Below are 19,741 nucleotides of genomic sequence, written 5' to 3' on the forward strand. Positions count from 1 at the left end.
CAGAGGGCCCTAGACAAATTAGAGGATTGGGCCAAAAGAAATCTGATGAGGTTCAACAAGGACAAGTGCAGAGTCCTGCACTTGGGACAGAAGAATCCCATGCACTGCTACAGACTAGGGACCGAACGGCTAGGCAGCAGTTCTGCAGAAAAGGACCTAGGGGTGACAGTGGACGAGCAGCTGGATATGAGTCAGCAGCGTGCCCTTGTTGCCGAGAAGGCCAATGGCATTTTGGGACGTATAAGTAGGGGCATTGCCAGCAGATCGAGGGACGCGGTCGTTCCCCTCTATTCGACATTGGTGAGGCCTCATCTGGAGGACTGTGTCCAAGTTTGGGCCCCACACTACAAGAAGGATGTGGACAAATTGGAAAACGTCCAGCGGAGGGCAACAAAGGAGAGGCTGAGGGAACTGGGGTTGTTCAGTCTGCGGAAGAGAAGAATGAGGGGGGATTTGATAGCTGCTTTCAACTACCCAAAAGGGGGTTCCAAAGAGGATGGATCTAGACTGTTCTCAGCGGTAGCAGATGACAGAACGAGGAGTAATGGTCTCAAGTTGCAGTGGGGGAGGTTTAGGTTGGATATTAGGAAAAACTTTTTCACTAGGAGGGTAGTGAAACACTGGAATGCCTTACCTAGGGAGGTGGTGGAATCTCCTTCCTTAGAAGTTTTTAAGGTCAGGCTTGACAAAGCCCTGGCGGGGGTGATTTAGTTGGGGATTGGTCCTGCTTTGAGCAGGGGGTTGGACTAGATGATCTCCCGAGGTCCCTGCCAACCCTGATATTCTATGATTCTATTCTATGATTCTGTGACCTACACCAGCAAGCGAGACAGGTTCTTACACTGGGAAACAAGGCACTGCTCACCCACCTTATTAGCATTTCTGCCAAGCTCTTTGCATCTGCAAAACAAAAGAGAGAGATGTTTGTAAAAGAGACACGAAAAGGACGGAAGATAGACTCTGTTCCCCACTGCAGACTGATGCATGGGTTGGAGCGTGTCTCTGCAAGCAGGCAAGTTTCTAGAACAGCCTTCTGTGTGATGTGCTAGGTGGGAGGGTACATGACCTGCACACAGACACGGTCAACATTAACTGTAGTTTAAGGTGTGCACAATCACAGTACCCTACCATCAAACTATATCCAATTACTATAATAGGCACAGTTATTTTTTAAGTACCCGAGCAAACTAGTTTTCTATTAAAAAAAAAAAATCCTTCCAGTCAATGAAGCTCTTGGCCTCACCCACCCATCCAAAATTCAGCCTTGTTCAGCACATGCTTAAAGAGCAATACAATCCAACGCCCAAGAAAGCCTCCAGGATCTAAACTAAGATCTACACTGAAATGGATGAGCACAGAATTGAGAGATGCAAAAACTCATGGCGGCACTTTGTCTGCCTACTTCTCCCACACACAGCACCTTCATGGCAGAGCAGCTTACAGATTCTTCTGTCAGATACCATCTCCCCTGCCTGTGCAGGACTGTTGCCCATACTTTGTGCTTGCCGCTAGGAATCTGCGGTCTCCTATTAACTGTTGCAACGTGTTTAATCCATGTTAACTGAACCCCCCTCTCAAAGTTTTCTGTTTCATTAAGCATCTGTCTATGCTTTGGGGACTGGGTAGGGAAAGAGACAAGGAAACCTGCCCAAAGATGTGAAAGTGCAGGCTGGACTTTGTAGGGAGATAGCTCCCCCAACTCCCTCTCCTGCCCTGCCATATGCTGAGCTGCAGATGTAAGTTACAAAGACCAGTTGGGCCATGGTCAAACCCTCTAAAGCCCAAAGGTGTTTAATGGCATACACCACCTTTGACGGTTGCAGTTAAAGAACTGCAGGGATTGCCTTCCAGGAAAACTCCAGCGAGACCTCTAACGCTTGTTAGTGTAAGCTAATCACCTCCCAACAAACCCACCCAAAATAGCAACAAAGCTCATGCAACTACCATGAGGCTTCGTGAGCCTACCTTGTTCACGCTGCCTAGATCCCTTCCTCCCGACCTGCTAGGGCTCTGCTACTTGCTTCAGGGCAGACTCTCATTCTATGTCTGTTCAGTGCGTAGCGCAGTGGGGCGCGGAATGCACGACAGTCAGAGAAATGATGGCCAAGATAGTCCACAGTGACTAGTGATCTGGGAGGGGTCTCCCAAAAGCGCTGAGCACCCCTTCTGAGAACGACGCCTCTTCGTGATGTCTGCAGCGAAGGCCCCAGAATCACGAGTCACACAGAAAGACCTCAGCCTACATATTTAACTGAATAAAAAAAGGAACTTCCCGATCGCTTCCTATGAACGCTTGCCTGGGTTCAGTCCCTCGGGGAAGGGAGCAGAGCCTGCGTCTCATGGAGATCCTGCTGCTGAACGTTCCTTCCCCCCATTCACAATACAGAAGCCGTCTGTCAGAATTTGCTTGCCCCTTGGGAATCGGACCGCGTGACTCTTGTTCTATCGTTTCTAGACTGTGGGGCACCCTCCGTTAGTTGTTGGCCTGAGCAGCGTTAAATTAACCCGGAGGAGGAACTAGTCTTTTCAGGATGGTGTAACTCACAGGTTCCCAACATGCTTTCCAGCGGCAAGCCTGAATCTCCCTGCCCTGCCCTGCCCAATGCAATCAATACGCAGCCTCCTGACCAGCTGGTATTTAATCTGTGCATCTAATGATGGAGGAGACAGACTCACTCAGAAGTCTGGGGTGGCTGCAGTTTTCCTCTATGGCAGGTGAAGCTAAACCCACCACCCCACAGGAGGCCGGATTCACATCTCACCTCTCAATCTCTTCAGACGCTTCTCCTTCCTCTTCTTGCGGATGATGAAGAGCAGGGCCACCCCGAGCGTAGCCAGGATCACAGGGCAGGCAATGGTGAAAAGCTTCTTCACGTCATCCCCCTCCCCCTGAGCAGATTTGATTGGGGGTATGGTACCTAGGACAGAGCCACACACACACACACACACACGAGGCAGTAAGACAACACACCCATGTCAGACCTCAGCTCGGGGACCTGAGCAGAGCCCAGGCCAGGCCCAGCTGACAGGGGAGGGCTGCGGACAACAGCTTCCTCCCAACTGCAAAGCAGCTCCAGAGGGATGTCGGGGTGGGGGCAGGGGGAGAGGTCTGGGACACCCAGATAAATGTGTGCGCTCGCTCTCTCGCTGCTTCCAGCCAGCCTGGGAACCCAAGAGACGCGCTGGCCTCATGGTACCTGCAGCCGAGGCTGGCGGTAAGTGTGTTTCGATGAGGGTGTTTCTGGCCCACTTGTGCAGACTCACCCGGCATCTGCACTGCAGTGGGAGGCGTGACACAGCTCATGGCAGCGTACCCACACTAGCGTTCCTCCAGCTAGCATGGCCACCGACCCCAGCATCGGCTGTACAGACCTGGGTGCGCGCTCAGCTTGGCGGCCCGTGCTGCTGCATCTTCAGGCCTATTTTTAGCCACTGTAGCTAGATTCAAGCTTTGGCGGGTGAACCTACCGCGCTGGGTGCCTCTCCTCCAGCCGCAGCACAGACCTACCCTCAGAGCTGGGCCGTTGGGGGCTCACCCCATCCAAGCTACAGAGATTCACCCAATCCTTCTGGCAGTCGGTCATGGGAACCCACGCTGAGCACACGCATAATACGTGAGAGCATCTGCAACTGCAAGTCCCGCACATGGCAGCTAAGAGGTATCCTGGCCTCAGCCACCTCCTCCCCTGCCAGGATTCACGTTCCTAATGCACAGCCCCGTGAATCCTGGCAGGGGAGGAGGTGGCTGATCTGACCCACCGCAGAGTTTATCTGGCACGGAGTCACCGCCGCAGCCACCGACCCTGGTAACCTCCTCAGGACACCAGCGCGTGGAGGGTGGGGATGCGAGGCCACTGGGATGCCTTGTTGCTCCCCTGAGAAGACTGCTTGCAAATCTCATTTCCCTGCTGGGTGGTGTGGCCTTTGCAGAAGGGGGAGTGGGGGCGGGGCAGGGCAAACAGTATTCCTCACCGATATGCATCTGAGGAAGTGAGCTGTAGCTCACGAAAGCTTATGCTCTGATAAATTGGTTAGTCTCTAAGGTGCCACAAGTCCTCCTTTTCTTTTTGCAAAGTATTCCTCAGATGTTCTTGTCAACTGCTGGAAATGGCCCACCTTGATTATCACTACAAAAGGTCCCCCCGCCTCCCCGCTCTCCTGCTGGTAATAGCTCACCTTAAGTGATCCCTCTGGTTACAGTGTGTATGGTAACACCCATTGTTTCATGTTTTGTGTGTATATAAATCTCCCCCCTGTATTTTCCACAGTAGGCATCCGATGAGGTGAGCTGTAGCTCACGAAAGCTTATGCTCAAATAAATTGGTTAGTCTCTAAGGTGCCACAAGTCCTCCTTTAGTATTCAGTAGGTAACGGGTACACCTGCCCTGTGTCATCTCCATCTGCCTCTCAGTCCACTGATAAAAACGAGGCACTTGCAGTCTCCCTGGATAACGAACATGTGACCAGGCTCTGAGTAGAAGCATCTGTCATAAGAACACACCAGCCCTACCACAACTCTGGCCCCACACTCCCTGCTGACAGCTGGCCCTGCCTGGCTCGGGGGCTGCTCAGGAAGGGGCCAGCACAGATCTCTGGCCTCTTTGTACAATTGGAAGAAACCCACCTGCCCCCAAGCTGCCCTTGTGGAAGGTGAAGAAACAAAGCAGATGTGACTTTAGAGGGGTTTGCTTTATGGCTAGAACCGCCCCCCCCCCCCCGCAGGCTGAATACTAAGGGGCTGAGCATCTAATGGTTACAGCAAGGGACTAGAAACCAGAACTCCAGGGTTCATTTCCTGGTCTTGCTACTGACTCCCTCACTGTGCAAGTCAGACCCCTGCTCTGTGCCTCAGTTTCCCTATGTGTATAACACAGATAGTGATACTGACCCCTGCAATCTTTGCAGGGAGTGGGGGAGGCAGGGGAGGACAGGAACCAAAGCGGGGGAGCAGCAGGGATGACAGCTGGTTCTCCAGTGGCAATTACTGAGACATTTCTCAATGTTCTTTGGACAATAAGGGAGGAGGCATGAGAAGAGCTGGGGTATCCGTCCAGTTCTCGGGTGTCTGCATCACAAAACCAAGACCACTGCAGCCGGCCCTGACTGCAGACAGCCTGCGCAGGGAGCCAAGGACTGAAGGGGTGATGGGGTATGTCTACACAGCACACGGGGAGGCAGACAGACGCTCGCTGTGCTCGAGCTAGTGCTGTGAAAACAGCAGGGGAGCTGCCTGTGTCTGCGCCCCGGGGTCAGGCAGGATTGCACTGGGATGGCTCGCCTGGATCGACATGGCCACACTGCTATTTTTCACATGCCTACTTCAAGCACAGCAACCGCCTGTCTGTCTACCTGGGCCAGACGCAGGCTCGCAGCGACAGCGTAGAGGTGCCCGTGGAGAAAGGACAGCACGCTGCTCATTAAATCCACCTTTCCAGGAGGGAGGAGCCTAGGCCCTGGATGGGAGAGGAGGAATGGCTGCTGCAGCACGGCCGTGCATGGTCAGGCCCCAGCCGGCACAGACTCTGCAGAGATGGCGCTGGGTCACAAATGATCAGGCTGTGGGTGTGTTTAAAACCCGACCCCTGAGCTGGGATAGCCAGGAGCCAGAGCTAACGTGTACGAAGTAATAAAGCAGGAGAAAGACCTGGAGAAGTCTCTGGCTAGGACAGGCCTGTGGTGAGCTAGGAAGACACTTAGCAGGGAGTCTCCAGCATACGCTCTCTGTGGTTTGGAGAGCTGGCTTTCTCCTGTACTCCTCTCCCCATCAGCCTAATCTAGTTCAGAGCGTGCTGGTAGCCGTGTCACTCCCAGGATAGTAGAAAGACCGGTGTCTGTCTTTTACCGGACCAGCTTCTGCTGGAGAGACAGAGACGAGCTTGCGAGCTACACAGAGGCCTGAAGAAGAGCTCTGTGCAGCTTGTCTCTCTAACCCACTTTAGGCAAATCTCACTGCTCGTGCTCCCCTCCCAGCTCTGGGCCAGGCGCCAGAGCCCCACGTGATCCCGGCTGCGGGGAGCTGTGGGCAGAGGAGGTCGAGGGGCAGGAGCATGCATGGAGAGCTGGCATGGAGGGCCTGGCTAGGAAGTGAGGAAGGTGGGCTGGGGAGCACTTCAGAAGCAGCGAATTTTGGGTGCTGCAGCTGCCTGGCATTCAGCTGAGTGGCTCAGCAGGGCCACAGGCAGCAGCAAAATGCTAAGCACGAGAGACAGCCCCTTAACGCAACACCGCCGGTGCTCCGTGCAACCTGACGCTGGCGCGGGAATCCTACGGCTGGCCCGCCCCAGCCGCCTAACCCGCCCCACATCCCCCGGCCCCCTAAGCACGCTGTGCCCCACGGCTATCCCCCGCCCCACGCTGGGTCAGCTCTTACTGCCGTCGTAGTCCAGCGTGGCGAACTGGGTGGTCTCGTTACCGCAGCCGGCGCTGTTGCAGGCCTTCATCCGGAGCTCGTACCAGGTGGCCTCGCGCAGCTCCGTCAGGAAGACCTCGTTGGAGTTGTTGGTCTTGAGGCTCTGCCAGACCCAGTTGCCCTTGGGCCGGTACTCCAGGACAATGGCCACGATGGGGCAGCCCCCGCTGCTCCAGCCCTGCAGGTTCAGCCTGGCGTGCGTAGAATTAAGGTGGGTGAAGAGGTGCTGGTCCTTGCTGAAGGAGGGCTCTGTGGAAAAGGACATGGCATGAGGGCCTGGGAGGGGGCAGCTCTTACAGGACAAGCTTCCCATCTGCCCCCCACATGGCCTCCACTCACTCAGCCCAGCCGTCAATGGGAGCTGGCTCTTACCCCGTCCCCATCCTGCCAGCGACACTCAGCGCGCTCAATCCCCTCCGACCCAGCAACTACCCGGCAGCCACATTTCGTGCTGCAAAGCGGAGCTGGTGACGGAGCTCCCCAGCACAAAGCCGCCTGTCCAGAGGCTGGTAAATGCCCAGCAAGTGAGACGCAGCAAAGGGCCCCTCCCGCCGCATTTCCCAGGCAGAGGCCTTGCTGCTCCTGCCGTGGTTTTATGGCTGGGTTGCTGGCAATAGGGTTTGGTAAGTGAACTGGAGGAGCAGAGCCCGGGTCTCTGTAATACACGACTGCTGAGGTCACTGTCCGGGCAGCGAGGGGAAACAATTCTACTTCTGGTCACAGCCAGTTGCGACAGCATCTTAGCTAACTGACTGAGGGCAGTGGAGTTCTTTTACTGTCAGTCACAGCCAGAAATAAGCTCGTACATATAAGGCCAGGGCCAACTTTTAACAGGACTCTCGTCAAGGATGTGAGGCCAATAAACTGACCTCCTGCACCTTGCACCACACGTTACAGAATACGATTCTAAACACCTCCTCGGAGTTTCTCATTTCAGCAAAGAAAAGGACAGACGGTCGCACAGAGGAGTCAATTGGTGGCCCCTGCAGCAACCTTACAAAACCAAATGACCCAGCAACAACGGACGAGGGCAGGAGTTTTCCTGCTTCTCCTGCTCTGCCCACCAGTCTACCTTGCTTGATCCTTGCAAGAAGGCAGCGCTGGCCTTACTGGACCCTCTCTGGACACCTAACCATGGGCCAAGCACCATGCACACCCCCCCAAGATCATGCTGCTGTCACTCCTCATGGTGTTCCCAAAACTGCATCTCAGCAAACTGCACTGGAGCAAACTGGGGGAGAAGGCAGGGTGCGTGGCAGTGTGACAGGAGGATGGGGAGGGGTTAAAGCATCAACACCTGACCCCACAATGGGTAGGTCAAATGGAAAATCTGAAAGGGAAAAGAAATGCAGCTGGTGAATCTCTGCACCGGGCTTGTGAGGCCCCTGGCCGTGCTAGGGGCTGGGCAGTGGCACGGAACAGTGCAGAGCAAGTTGCCTCAGGACCTTTCCTCGCTGGGCTGTGGGAGGCCCTGGTGAGTGCGTGCCAGGGTACCAGCTGGTGCAGGATGCCCTGGGAATGGCCAGCAGCTCTGGAAGAACATCGTCCAGGGCAGAAGCAAAAGGGAAGCCCTCCGCCTTTCCCTAGTGACAAGCTAGAACCAGCTTGTCAAGCCCTGTGTCCTTATTCTGCCTCCAGCAGCAGCCCATAGTGCTGTGCTGAATGAGGGGCAGTCTACTTCCTCCCCGCCCCAGCCCCTCCCTCCCCAGGAGCTAATGGATGCATTAAAGAGGGGAACCAGTGCAGGTGGCCTGAGACGTACAGACGAATTCCGAGTGGCTGGCCGGCCCCTGCTGGTTTACCTCTGCCATGTGTCTTGGCCTCGATGATCTCACTGATCCGGCCAGCCCCCACGCTGTTCTTAGCTGCCAGCTTCACCTTGTACCACGTGCCGCACTTGAGGCTGTCCAGCTTGAACGAGCGCTCGGTGGAGCTGATGAACACGTCCTTCCACTCCTCGCTGTTGTCCACCGAGTACTGCAGCACAAAGCCTGTGGGGGAGAGGGGCAGGGGCTGTTAGCACTCAAGATCTAGAGGCAGTTGGGGAGAAGGGGACAGAGCACAACCTCCTCTCCAAGGGGGAAGGACTGGTCAAAGAAGCCCTGGCTGTGCAGGTCTATTGTGCTCTGAATCTGTGCATCCAAGCAAGCAGGTCTCAATCCCGCCCGTCTGAAGGTAGGTGACTCTCAGCCCAATTGTACAGATGGATACACTGAGGCAGGGCTGGCTGAGGAGCCAGATTTGCAGCGTCTTTAGGTAACGCTGTGGAAGGTGTTGCATTAACTGCCTGTGCAAAGTACAAGGTTAGCCACTTTAACGTGCAGTTACCCAGCCTGCCCAGGCACTGCCAGCGGGCATATGGTTCAGGTTTGGAACCATAAACCTGGTTCTAAGTTACTTGCCCAATATTGCACAGCCAGTCAGCAGCAGAGTCCTCCAGAGAACCCACAAGTCCAGAGCCCTAGCCCACTGTTTTAGACTAAGGGTATGTCTACACGGCAGTTTCAACTCAGGCTTGAGCCTAACCCTGCTTCCATCTACACACAAATCACGCTAACCCAGACCCCAGGACCCCACAGGGACGGAGGGTCAAAGCCTGAGTCAAGCCAAGACCCTGGGTTCAAGCCTTATTGCTTTGCAGTGTAGATGCAGCCTCCCCATGACTCGTGTTCTGGGAATCCACCAAAAGTATCCCACAATCCCACAGGGCGACTTTCTGTGTCCTCTGGATGGTCAAGTTTTGTGGACAGTCAAGTTTTCCCACATTGCACCACGAACAAAGGGATAGAGTGGCCACATTCTGGAAGGGCGCTAGGAAGTCTGGGTTATGGGTGGTTGGACTTGGGCCTGCATAATGCAGTGCAGATCCTGGAATCCCAGGTTGGGACCCAGGGTTCAACAATTCCTAGCCTGGGGTTACAAATGAGTGTAGACACTCAAGCCCTAGGTTAACAAACCCAGGGTCTGCTAACTTGAGTTTTGCTGCAGAGGGCTTACCTTACAGGGTAGACCGATCCTACAAGCTCCCTACCTCCTTGGTTTGGGCTCAGAGCAGACAATTGTAAAGTGCAACCCACCCCTGCCGCCAGGTGGTACTCTGCAGTTCCAGGAGCTGAAGCAGCCAGATGAACAGACTCCAAAAAGGCAGGGGGAAAATAATCTTTATGCATCTATAACGAATGCAGAGGAGAACAATTCCCACAGCTCCCCCTTTGCCTCCCCCCAATGCAGAGTGACACAGCCCTGGGATTGCATGAGGCTGCTAGCAGTGGGAGCCTGATACACAGCAAGAACCCAGATCAAAGCAGCTCAACACCAGCCATGCATAAGGGCCCACCTGCATAATACTAAAAGCTGACCAGCCTGGGCAGCCTGGGGCACCAGCACCAACTACTGCTCCGCCCCACCAGTGCGTGTGTGGGGAGGGACTGCGCTAATGGCTCCCCTCCCCCCCCCCGGCCACGCATCTCCAGACCCATCCCGGGGGAGAGGGGTTCATTAAATCCCCAGCAGGAGGCTCTGAAATGACAGCGGTGGAAGGCAAAGGCCTCTGCCAGATTCTGCTGCCGGTGCCCGTCTCGAGGGCAGAGTGGGGAGCGCCATCTCTGTGACTGTCCTCGGCCAGTCCGTGCTGATTGCAAGGGGGTTTTCAGTGGGGCCAGATCCCAGCTGGGACCTTGCCAGACCCCTTGCACACCACCCCCCGAGGCACCTTCTGAGGGGAGCTCTCAGCCACCAACTCGCAGTTTCTCATCCCAAATAAAACCAGGCCGGTGTTAGCCACCGCTCCGCCCCCGCCCCCCCTTTGCCAAACCAGCAGCCATGCAGCGCTAGGGGGGAGCGTGACCCCACAGACTAACCCCAGAACACTGCACTCCACAGCCTCTCCTACCCCCCTCCGGGCCAGGCCTGGAAGGAGCCCTGATTTACAATTTAAATCCAGCTCTGCCTCCCCGCACATTAAACATGTCTTCCTGCCTAATTTCATACATATGAATGGGGATGGAAATGGAGCCCTCTTTTCTTAGAGTATTAAAATGGAGCTGGAACGAGGGGGGAGATTTCCCCCCCTTTATTATTGATATTAGCGCCAGGGTTTGAAGCTGGCTCACTTGGCGGCTACAGAGTCTGTGGGCAGGAAAATCCACCTCTCTCAGCCAGCACCAAATCCCTCCACAGACATGTGGGTGCGTTGGGGCATCTGCCGTCTGGATCGGTGTGTGGGGAGAAAGCTACTGACCCCACAGCTGTCTGAGCAGGATACTGGGGAAAAGGCAGGAGAAGGGAGTTTCCAGATTAAAAGGCATGGGGCCAAAGCCTGCACTGGAATATACAGGTCATGGACTCTGCAGCCCGTCACAGTTCTCCAGCGCCCAGCCCTGGCCCAGTGGGACTGTGGCCAACTAGGAATGTTGAACGCACACACACACACGCCCCCTCCACCCTGCAATTCCCCTCATGGTGCAGGACCCAGTTTCAGCACAGCTGTGGGGACTGGAGGTGGGGAGATGGGGCCTGATCCATGGTCTGGGATGACACTAGAGGTTTGGGCCTTTCCAGGGTCCAAAACCAATATGAAAATGTGGTCTGCTCCCACGTGTCCTGTGAGCTGAACCGCGCCAGGGCTGCCATGTTGCAAGTGGGTCCCCCACAACCCAGTGAGAGACTTGTGGCGTGGAGGGCCCCCGACCAAAAGGAGGCAAGGAACTTCAGCACTGTTTCCTTAGGTGAGGGGGCGGTGTGAAGACTGGATGGGGGGAGAAGGGATTCTCAAATGTCAGAGCCAGCACTGAGCTGCCATGCTGGAGATACAGCTTCAGATTCCACCCCCTGCCTCCAGCTCTCCTTGGGAGAAGGGCCACAGTGGGAGGGCAATGCCAGAGAACAGAAACAACCACAGCTCTTGAGGATAATGGGCTTCCTGTCCCATGTTCCCCAGTGGGTTGTGGGGCAGGGCTGGGATAGAGAGATCACTCAGTACAAAGCAAGGTGCACAGTTCTGGTGCAAGGCGAGGCATAACACTGCCCTATCACCCACCCCCAGCATGCCTGCAGCTTTCCTTGGGGTCTGCTGCCCCCTCCCCCACAGGGTTCACAGTCTGTACACAGCATCCCCTTTGGACCCTAGCCTCTGCCCCTCGGTCCTCCCAACCCTGATCGCTCTCCAAACCACCGCCTTGGGGAAGGCGCATGCCCGCACCTGACAGCCTGGTCTGGCCCCTTCAGCAGATGCCTCTGCCAGGCACTAGCAATTCTGGGGACTCCCATGGCTCCGGTCTTCCCGGCTCTTTCAAGCATCCTGCCTTTCGATCTCGCTCCCTGGGGCACGGAGCGTCCTACCTGGCACCATCAATAGCATTTTCACCAATTACTTGTTTCCGCATCAGAGTTCGGTGAGTGGGGAATGTGATTGATTGGAGCGAGGCTATAAAAGGAAAGCCAGAATTAACTGGCTCCCTTGGGAAGCTGCTAGGAAGTTGCTTCTGTCATTGAATGCTGCCTCCTTTCACATGATTAAGAGTATTAGGAAACACACCGGGGCCTAGATGAATAAACCTGTTACACTCCCATCAACAACATGTCTCACAATGGCTCTCGGGGCTTTATTGGGGAGTGAGGCAGGCTCGTATACACACAAAGAAGCAGTTGTTACACTTCAGTGAGGTGATTATTATTCTGAGCCGATCCCCTTGCAATCCCAGAATACGCACAACAAAGAATCACCTGTCAAATGCCTAACGCATAATCTATTCCAGCAAGGCTCAAAGGCCTCACTTCCATAGGTGTGTCACGCAAGATTCCCAAACAAATGACTTGCTCACACACACACACACACACACACACACACACACACACACTACTGCTGCTTTAACTGTAGGCTTCTCTACACAGAGAAATTGCCCTGTCTAGCTATAGTGGAATAATGACACTGTTACAGTTTGAGCCAGCATAACCCTGTAGTTTAGAACAGAGTGTCCTGTGCACACAAGCCCTGTGTTATGATTCTGTTTACACACAGAGCAAACACACATTCCCAGTCTGAAGGATTTATTTCAGAGTTGGAGAACTACAAAACGAGATTAACACACGTCCCTAAGAGAGAGAGCACAGTGTCGTTCTCTCCTCTGATAGTCTGCACTGAACTGAATGCTTAGGGTGACCAGACAGCAAATGTAAAAAACCGGGACGGGGGTGGAAGGGGTAATAGGATCCTATATAAGAAAACGACCCAAAAATCAGGACTGTCCCTATAAAAATCGAGACATCTGGTCACCCTATGAACGCTAAATGTCTGCCAGTCTCTGCAGATTTTAAGATGTGGGGCAGAGAAACCTCCAGGCTCACTTTGCAAAGTGCCTGAGTGGGTGCTTTTATTTCTGCATCCTCTGATAACAGTCGGTGTGTGCAGGAGTCATTGGTTTAGGGACTACATTCAGCTTGGTCACCATTATGTAGGGTGCAGTAGCAAAGCGGAGACCCACCTATGGAGCGCCTCCTGCTGGTCATCTTGGAATTAGCTCTTTTCCAGCTTCAGAGCACCCTCTGCTGGCCAGTGTCTCGCCTGCCACTGGCCCCGTGTCCCTCCCGGACCCTGGTGCCCCTTTACCTCAGGGTTCTGCCCCAGCAGTGCCCCCACTCTCTGGGTCTCCTCTCCCAGGGGAACCCCCAACCCTCTAAACCCACCTTGCCTCAGTGGCTACTGCCAGTCATCATCTAACCCCTGCTCACTGGGGCAGACTGCAGCCTGTAATGGTCACTCATCACTGGCAATGGGGGCGGGGGGAGGAGGAGGGAGGACCAGCTGCCTATTCCCAGGCTGCACTTCTGTAGCCCCAGTACCTTCTTTAGGCCTTGGACAAGGCCTGCAGCCTGGGGCGTTACCAGGCTGGAGCTCCCCAGCTCCTCTTGCCTTTCCCCAAGCACCGCTCTACCTCAGGTACCCTGCTCAGCTCCTCCCAGGCAGCCAGGCCCTTCTCTCTCCAGAGCGAGAGAGAGAGAGAGAGAGACAGAGACAGAGACAGAGACAGAGAGAGAGAGAGAGAGAGAGAGACAGACACTCTCCTCTGCCTTCTGGCCCACAGCCCTTTTATCAGGGCCAGCTGGGCCCTGATTGGCATGGCCCCAGCTGTGGCTGCTTCCCTAATCAGCCTACCTTGGCTGCTCTTAACCCCTGTTCTCCAGGAGTGGGGCAGGACACAAATTCTTGGGACCCAAGGTGGGGTATTTCAGATCACATTCATTTCATAGGCAGGGACTGAAATGCTGTTTTGTTTGCTCAACGGGAGCTCTTTGATGTTACAATGGAGCCAAGTATCTTAATGAGTAAAACCTATAACTCCCAGGATGGACTGCAGATTCCTAGGGCTCAATGAACTTCGTGCATGGCTACTGTAGTTCTCTCTAATGGGAATCTGACATGTGGCTATTGGATTCCCGCCTTAGGAACTTTTGTCTCAGTTACTTTGGTGAGAGAACCTACGGACAAAGGAACATTTGCTGTGTCAGGTAATGCAGGACTGTGCTTGACTTCACAGATGTTTTCACGGTGATCTAAGATGTTGAATTTATAGCTGAATGATCGTATACAGGACCGATACATATAATACACACACTCATCTCAACTAAACACAGTACACAGTTACAGTTGTTGTTAGACACTCAAAAGAGCGAGGAAAGTCAAAAGGTGGCAGCTGGTGTACCTGACGCATCATGAGTATAGGGTTCACGTCACTGTCTTCCTGCAATGAGGAAGACTTACTGTTGCCGTGGGATTCATAACTTGGAATGTCTTGACTTTTTTTATATATGCAAATCTCAACCTTCGTGTTGCACTGACAGGTTTATTTATTTTTGCATTTACTTCGCTCATTCTTAAACAAAAATAGAACAGGAAGAGGGGCCCACGTTTGTGCAAATGTGCGTCATGAGCCAAATGAACAAATATTCAAATGAACGTAGTAATGTTCAATTGGACACTCTCAGACGCCTGTGTGATTTGACTGTCGGACAATATTTGATCTCAACGCCCATTTCACACCAGACTTCCGTCCTGCCACTTCCAGACCAGCTCCATCAGATGGCGCTGTCTCCCCCTGCAAAGCCAACACCAAGGACCTTTGCAGAGGGAAGAGCCCGGGACGGGGGATTTCATCAAGCTGTGCACTCCTGTTCTAAAGGCTCATGCCACGATTCGCCAGGACAAGACACCTGGCCTTTAGTTATTTATTGATTTTTTATATGCAGCATGTTTTTAATATTTCTAATCCAATTATAACCAAATGTATCAACAGAGTCCGCTGAAGTGAAAGGCTGCTGGCTGGGGAGATTTGCTTGTAATTACTTTCATGCTTTTAAATTAATTGTAAGTGAGGTTTCCATTCCCCCCCACCCCCAGTCTGCAGCTGTTTCAACATATAATTCATTAGATGAATCAGAGCAAAAAGGAGGCTTTGGAAAGCCAGGAAATTCCTAGAGCTCTCTAGCCGTCCAAGATCTGCTGGGAAGGGTAGAGGGAGGCAGGAGATGAGCCCTAGTCACTCAGGGTCCAAGCTTCGTAGACACCAGGTAGCTACGAGAGATCTCCCAGGCAGCCAGAAATAGCAATTAGCAGCTTGGCTTTTGCAAGCCACTTCAGTCCCAGGATCTTGTAAAAACACGTAACAAGCCAATTAATTGAGACTTGCAGCCCCCCTGCAAGGTTGGGAAGCATCACTCTTACAGATGGGGAAAGCAAGGCACACAGACTAAATAATTTACTCACCCAGCAGGTCAGTGGCAGAGCTGGAAGTAAAAGCCAGGAGTCCTCCTGGCTCCCAGTTCTTAGCCCTAAGCCATAGACTAACGTTCCTTCTCAGAGCCAGGCACAGAACGAGTCCTGACTCGCCGTTCCCATCCTCTAACCACTAGACTACATTCACCTCCTGAAGTTGGGTGTAGAACCAGGAGTCCTGACCCTCGATTCTCAGCTCCAAGAGTGGACCATGCGCTCTTCCCAAACTGAACCAAGCTTCTGCCTACCGCCAAATATGGCCTTTTTACATCTCTGCTGCAAACTGAGGAACTCTGGGCTTTGTGTCAGGGCATGGCAATGTGAATGACATGGCATCTCCAGCCTTCTTCTCGAGCAGCAACTGACCACCATGGGAGCCACGCAAGGATCTCCTTCAAAATAAGGATGCATGCCATTGCACCTTCCGTGACAAACTCATCATCATTCATCCTCAGAAGGCCAGTCAGGATCTCCAGAAGCTAAGCCCTAATGTGCTAGCATCTGCACCTTCAAAGCCACGAGGCCTTCCCTCTTTGAGGCTATGTGCCTCCACCTGGCTTTGCTGCCCCAGGGGCGAAGCAGACCCAGCTACTCACACATGGCAGTCCCCCCCGGCCCCTCCCAGAAAATTTAGCAATATTAAGCTCAGACACAGGATCTGCCATCTCCCCAGCCCCTTCCTGAGAAGGGCATGCAGAATCCCCAGAATTTATGCCACTGCCTCTCCTCCCTTGGCCTCGGCTGTGGAGCACAAGCCGTGCAGAGCAGAAAGAGGGAATCTCAGCACCTTAAACCTGGGCTCTCAATATCACAGCCCTACAGCTGTCCAGCCACACAGAGCTCATGATGCTCTCCAGTCCCTTCCCCTTCCCTGTCTCACCTCTGATGGAGCTGCCGCCGTTGTCCCCAGGAATCCAGGCCAACGTGATGGATGAAGCTGAGGTTTTAGATACAGTCAAGCGTGGCTGGTCTGGGGGAACTAGATCAAACAGCATAAAGTCACTGAGCCCATTTCACACTGGAATCAGAGCCAGGCATCTGCACCTTTATAGGGTTAATTTCAAATACAAGCCCCGTGCCCATGGATGACCTTTGAGCACTGAGCCCCGTGTGCCCAGGGATGGCCCTCTATCCTTTCATCTAGTTGGGAAGAGACATGCAGCTTCATCACAGTGTGGAGAAAAATCTAATGTTTGGATCTTTGAGGTACAGATTTGGGGGCAGTTTACAAGGTGTTCAGCAAAACCTAACATGGAGGCAAATTTTTGCATGAGAGTTTTTTTAATTCAATGTTTCGGACACCCCCTAGCAACCCAGACAGCAGCCATGGTTTAATGCACAAGACCTGAGAGTAAGACGGTCCTGAAACAGAAAACAAAATAATCCTGTCTCACCTCCCTGCTCCAGAGTGAGTGAAAAGTGAAGTGTAACACAACAGCATCACTAGCAACAGGTCAACTGGACCCCACCCTCCCAGTGCACACAACTTCATGGCTTCATTAGCATCAACGTAGGGAGGGAAATGCCGGCGGCTCTCACAGAGGCATCACACTGATGTAACTCCATAGACTCCAGGGCGGCTCAGCTGGATGGATGCACCAGGCTAGGTGAGACCAGAACCAGTGCATAGCTACATTGTTGGTGTGGGCACTTTCACGGGGCGAAGCGGTGTTTGGATGGGCTTGTGGAAAGCAATTCTCAGGCCCAATGACAAAACTCATTTAATTGTAAAACAAAACTTGACTCGTGACAAAGTGTGATTGGCTTCGGGCAACAGTAGTTTATATAAAAGGGAAGGCTGCCCAATCAGGGACCAAACAACTGCATGTAACTTAAGTGGCCAATCACAGAGCTCCAACAACTAATCCCAAGCTCTGATGAGCTGAATGAACAACTCCAGAGGCCGAGATGCGTCTACAGAAAATCTCTGTCCAGCCATTTCCAGAAACAAGCAGATTCGTAATGATGGGCCAAGTGGACAAAGGCAGCGCATGGCCGAGCACGCCAGGCTGGGTATCCTGGCACAGCCCTTACCTTGCACCAGCAGGTTAATGATGATGGTATCAAAGCCCCATGTGTTGGTAGCAGTGCAGGTGTAATACCCAGAATCCTCGGCTTTCACCGAGCGCAGGACCAGCGTGCCGTTGGCCTGGATCAGCCGGTGTCCGTCCACTGCCACTGGGATGGCAGAATCCTCGCTGCAAGGAACGAGAAATGCCAGCAGCTTATCAGTGTAAATCCCTACTCGTGCCTCCCAGCAGCAAGAAGCTCCCAGCGCCTACGGATGGGGCTCCAGAGCGTGTTGCCCCAGGAGCCCAAGAGCCGCCCAGATGGCGTGTAGCGCTGCCTGGCTGCTCTTCCATTCTACAGGCCAACGGCCAGGCAGTGCCCCCAAACAAAAGGTCAGCTTCTCCAGGGAACAAGGTCCTCTGGAGCTTTTCCCCTTTGCCACAGGGATCAGGGCTCCTCCCGAGAGGCTGCACGGCGGGGAAAAGGTAGGCTTTAGTCACCTGTCCTTTGTCCATTTAATGGCAGGGGCCGGCTCCCCAACTGAATTGCATGGCAGCCTCACATCCTTCATCCACGGAGTGGTGACGGTGCCGCCAAAGGAGATGATCTTGGCTGGGGCTGTGGGGAGAAGGGAATGTCAGTCTGGCTGGACGAGCCACGCACACAGAGCCTGCCTATCCCACCAGTGCAGAGCCCACCCTGCTGCACCGGGAGCTGAGATTCACCACCTTTGTTGATGACGCAGAACCTGCTCCGAGTGGATTAGCCAGATGGATTAGCCAGCGCTTCGTGAGGTGCTGGCTATGGCGAGTCCTGGAGACAAGGGGCCGACCCAGAGCCAGCACCAGGGCACATGTCAAACCCGAGCCTGAATCCAGACGTGCAGTGGGCCCCCCGCCTCTACACTGAGCCAAACCTAAATGCCAGATGACCTCCCCCACCCCACCCAGGACTCTGTTACCCAGAGAGAGACCCAGCTCCCCTCCAATCAGCCCCACTGCCCCCATCCCATCTATCCACCCCACCCCACAGGCCCTGCCGCACCTTTCCCAGCAGGCTCAATGGTGACCTTTTCACTGATGTTGCCACGTCCCGCCGAGGTCACGGCCGCCACCCACAACATGTACTGCTGCCCGCGGTTGAGGTGGGCGATGCGGTAGAAGAGTTGCTCGGGGCTGGTCTCGTACTCGCTGGGGGCCTGGCAGGGGAAGGAGGGGATGCAGCTGGTTAACCAGGACAAGGTGAACCCCCTTTCATGCACCTCTTCCTGCCCAGGCTTTGATGCAGCCACCAACCCCGCCCCACCCCCAGTACAGCCATACTAGTCATAACAACAGTCTGGGCACCCTAACCCCTGCTCGGACTAGTCCTGACTTTAAGGGACCCCCCCAGATTATCCTTGTGCGACGGCCACCATCTCGGCTGACCCCAGGATCAGACAGGGACCCGCAGAGCTGAACGCTGGAGCTTTTGCTAATGAGCACAGACTCCACGGCTGGGGCGGAGCAAGCCACAGGGATTGGGCACAGAGGGACGACCTGTAATACACCTACATTTAGGGCCTGGGCAGGCAGGCCCTCCAGGGAGGGCTATTTGCCAGGGAAGTTTCCCAAAAAAGTGGTGGACGCCCCAGCATTTGTGGTATTTTTATCTAGAGTAAGCAAATTGTTATATGTTATTATTTATTACAGTGTCTTCACTATCTTTGAAGGGAAAGCCACATGGGGTGGGGACAAGGGGTTCGGAGTGTGGGAGGTGGCCCAGGTTAGGGCAGAGGGTGGGGTGTGGGGTCTGGCTGGGGATGAGGCGTTTGCGGTGTGGGAGGGACTCAGGGCTAGGGCAGAGTGTCGGGATGTGGGGGTGAGGGCTGCGGGGTGGGGCCGGGGATGAGGGGTTCAGGAGGGGGCTCAGAGCTGGGGCAGAGGGTTGGAATGTGGCGGGGGGGGGTGAGGGGCTTGGCTGGGGCTGCGGGCTCTGAGGTGGGGGCAAGGATGAGGAGTTTGGGGTGCAGGCAGGCTGCCCCGGGGCTGGGGCCAGAGAACTCCCCCCAGCCCTCTCCCTGCCAGCTGCAGCAGCTAGCTCCGGGGAAGGGGCCTCTCTCCCCCCTGCTGGCAGCAGGGAGCTCTGGGGCCGGGGGAGAGACCCACAGCAGCCCTGCAAGCCCCAACTTGCTCCCCCCTCCCCCAACCTTTATCCTCTTCAGGTCCCTGCTGCGTGGCTATTTATAGGGAACTTAGCGCACGTTGGGTCGATGGGAGCCGCCACTGGCTTGCGGCCTTGCAGTGCAGAACCCTGATTTATTACCTGAATTATCGCAGCAAATGGACCATGACCCCATTGTACTAGGCGCTGCATGCATAGGGAATAAAGAGACAGACCCTGCCCCAGTCTATGCATTCTCTAACAACTCCTGGCTAACGTCCCATGGAAGGGACAGCCCCAAATCCCTGCCTTTGCATCTCCTCTGAACAACCCGGGGAGAGCAACACTTGCTTCTCCAGCCCCATGGCGTACCCAATCAACCCTGTAGCTCAGCTCGCAGCACACCTGCT

General features: G+C 54.4%; 1 protein-coding gene across 1 annotated transcript in view; it reads right to left on the bottom strand.

The window, feature by feature from the left end:
- The window catches only part of DSCAML1 (DS cell adhesion molecule like 1), a 361,162-nt gene that overhangs the window by 21,642 nt on the left and 319,779 nt on the right, over window positions 1–19,741 (bottom strand). Inside the window, exons 21-28 of the mRNA XM_084611980.1 lie at window positions 18,234–18,387; window positions 17,690–17,807; window positions 17,214–17,377; window positions 16,060–16,158; window positions 8,212–8,400; window positions 6,371–6,658; window positions 2,763–2,918; window positions 870–900 (exon numbers count right to left, since the gene is read on the bottom strand). Coding sequence (XP_084468106.1) covers window positions 870–900; window positions 2,763–2,918; window positions 6,371–6,658; window positions 8,212–8,400; window positions 16,060–16,158; window positions 17,214–17,377; window positions 17,690–17,807; window positions 18,234–18,387 — 1,199 coding nt within the window. The remainder of the gene's footprint in view (window positions 1–869; window positions 901–2,762; window positions 2,919–6,370; window positions 6,659–8,211; window positions 8,401–16,059; window positions 16,159–17,213; window positions 17,378–17,689; window positions 17,808–18,233; window positions 18,388–19,741) is intronic.

This window comes from Lepidochelys olivacea (assembly GCF_965140295.1).
Source record: "Lepidochelys olivacea isolate rLepOli2 genome assembly, chromosome: 22".
NCBI classification, from domain to species: domain Eukaryota; kingdom Metazoa; phylum Chordata; order Testudines; family Cheloniidae; genus Lepidochelys; species Lepidochelys olivacea.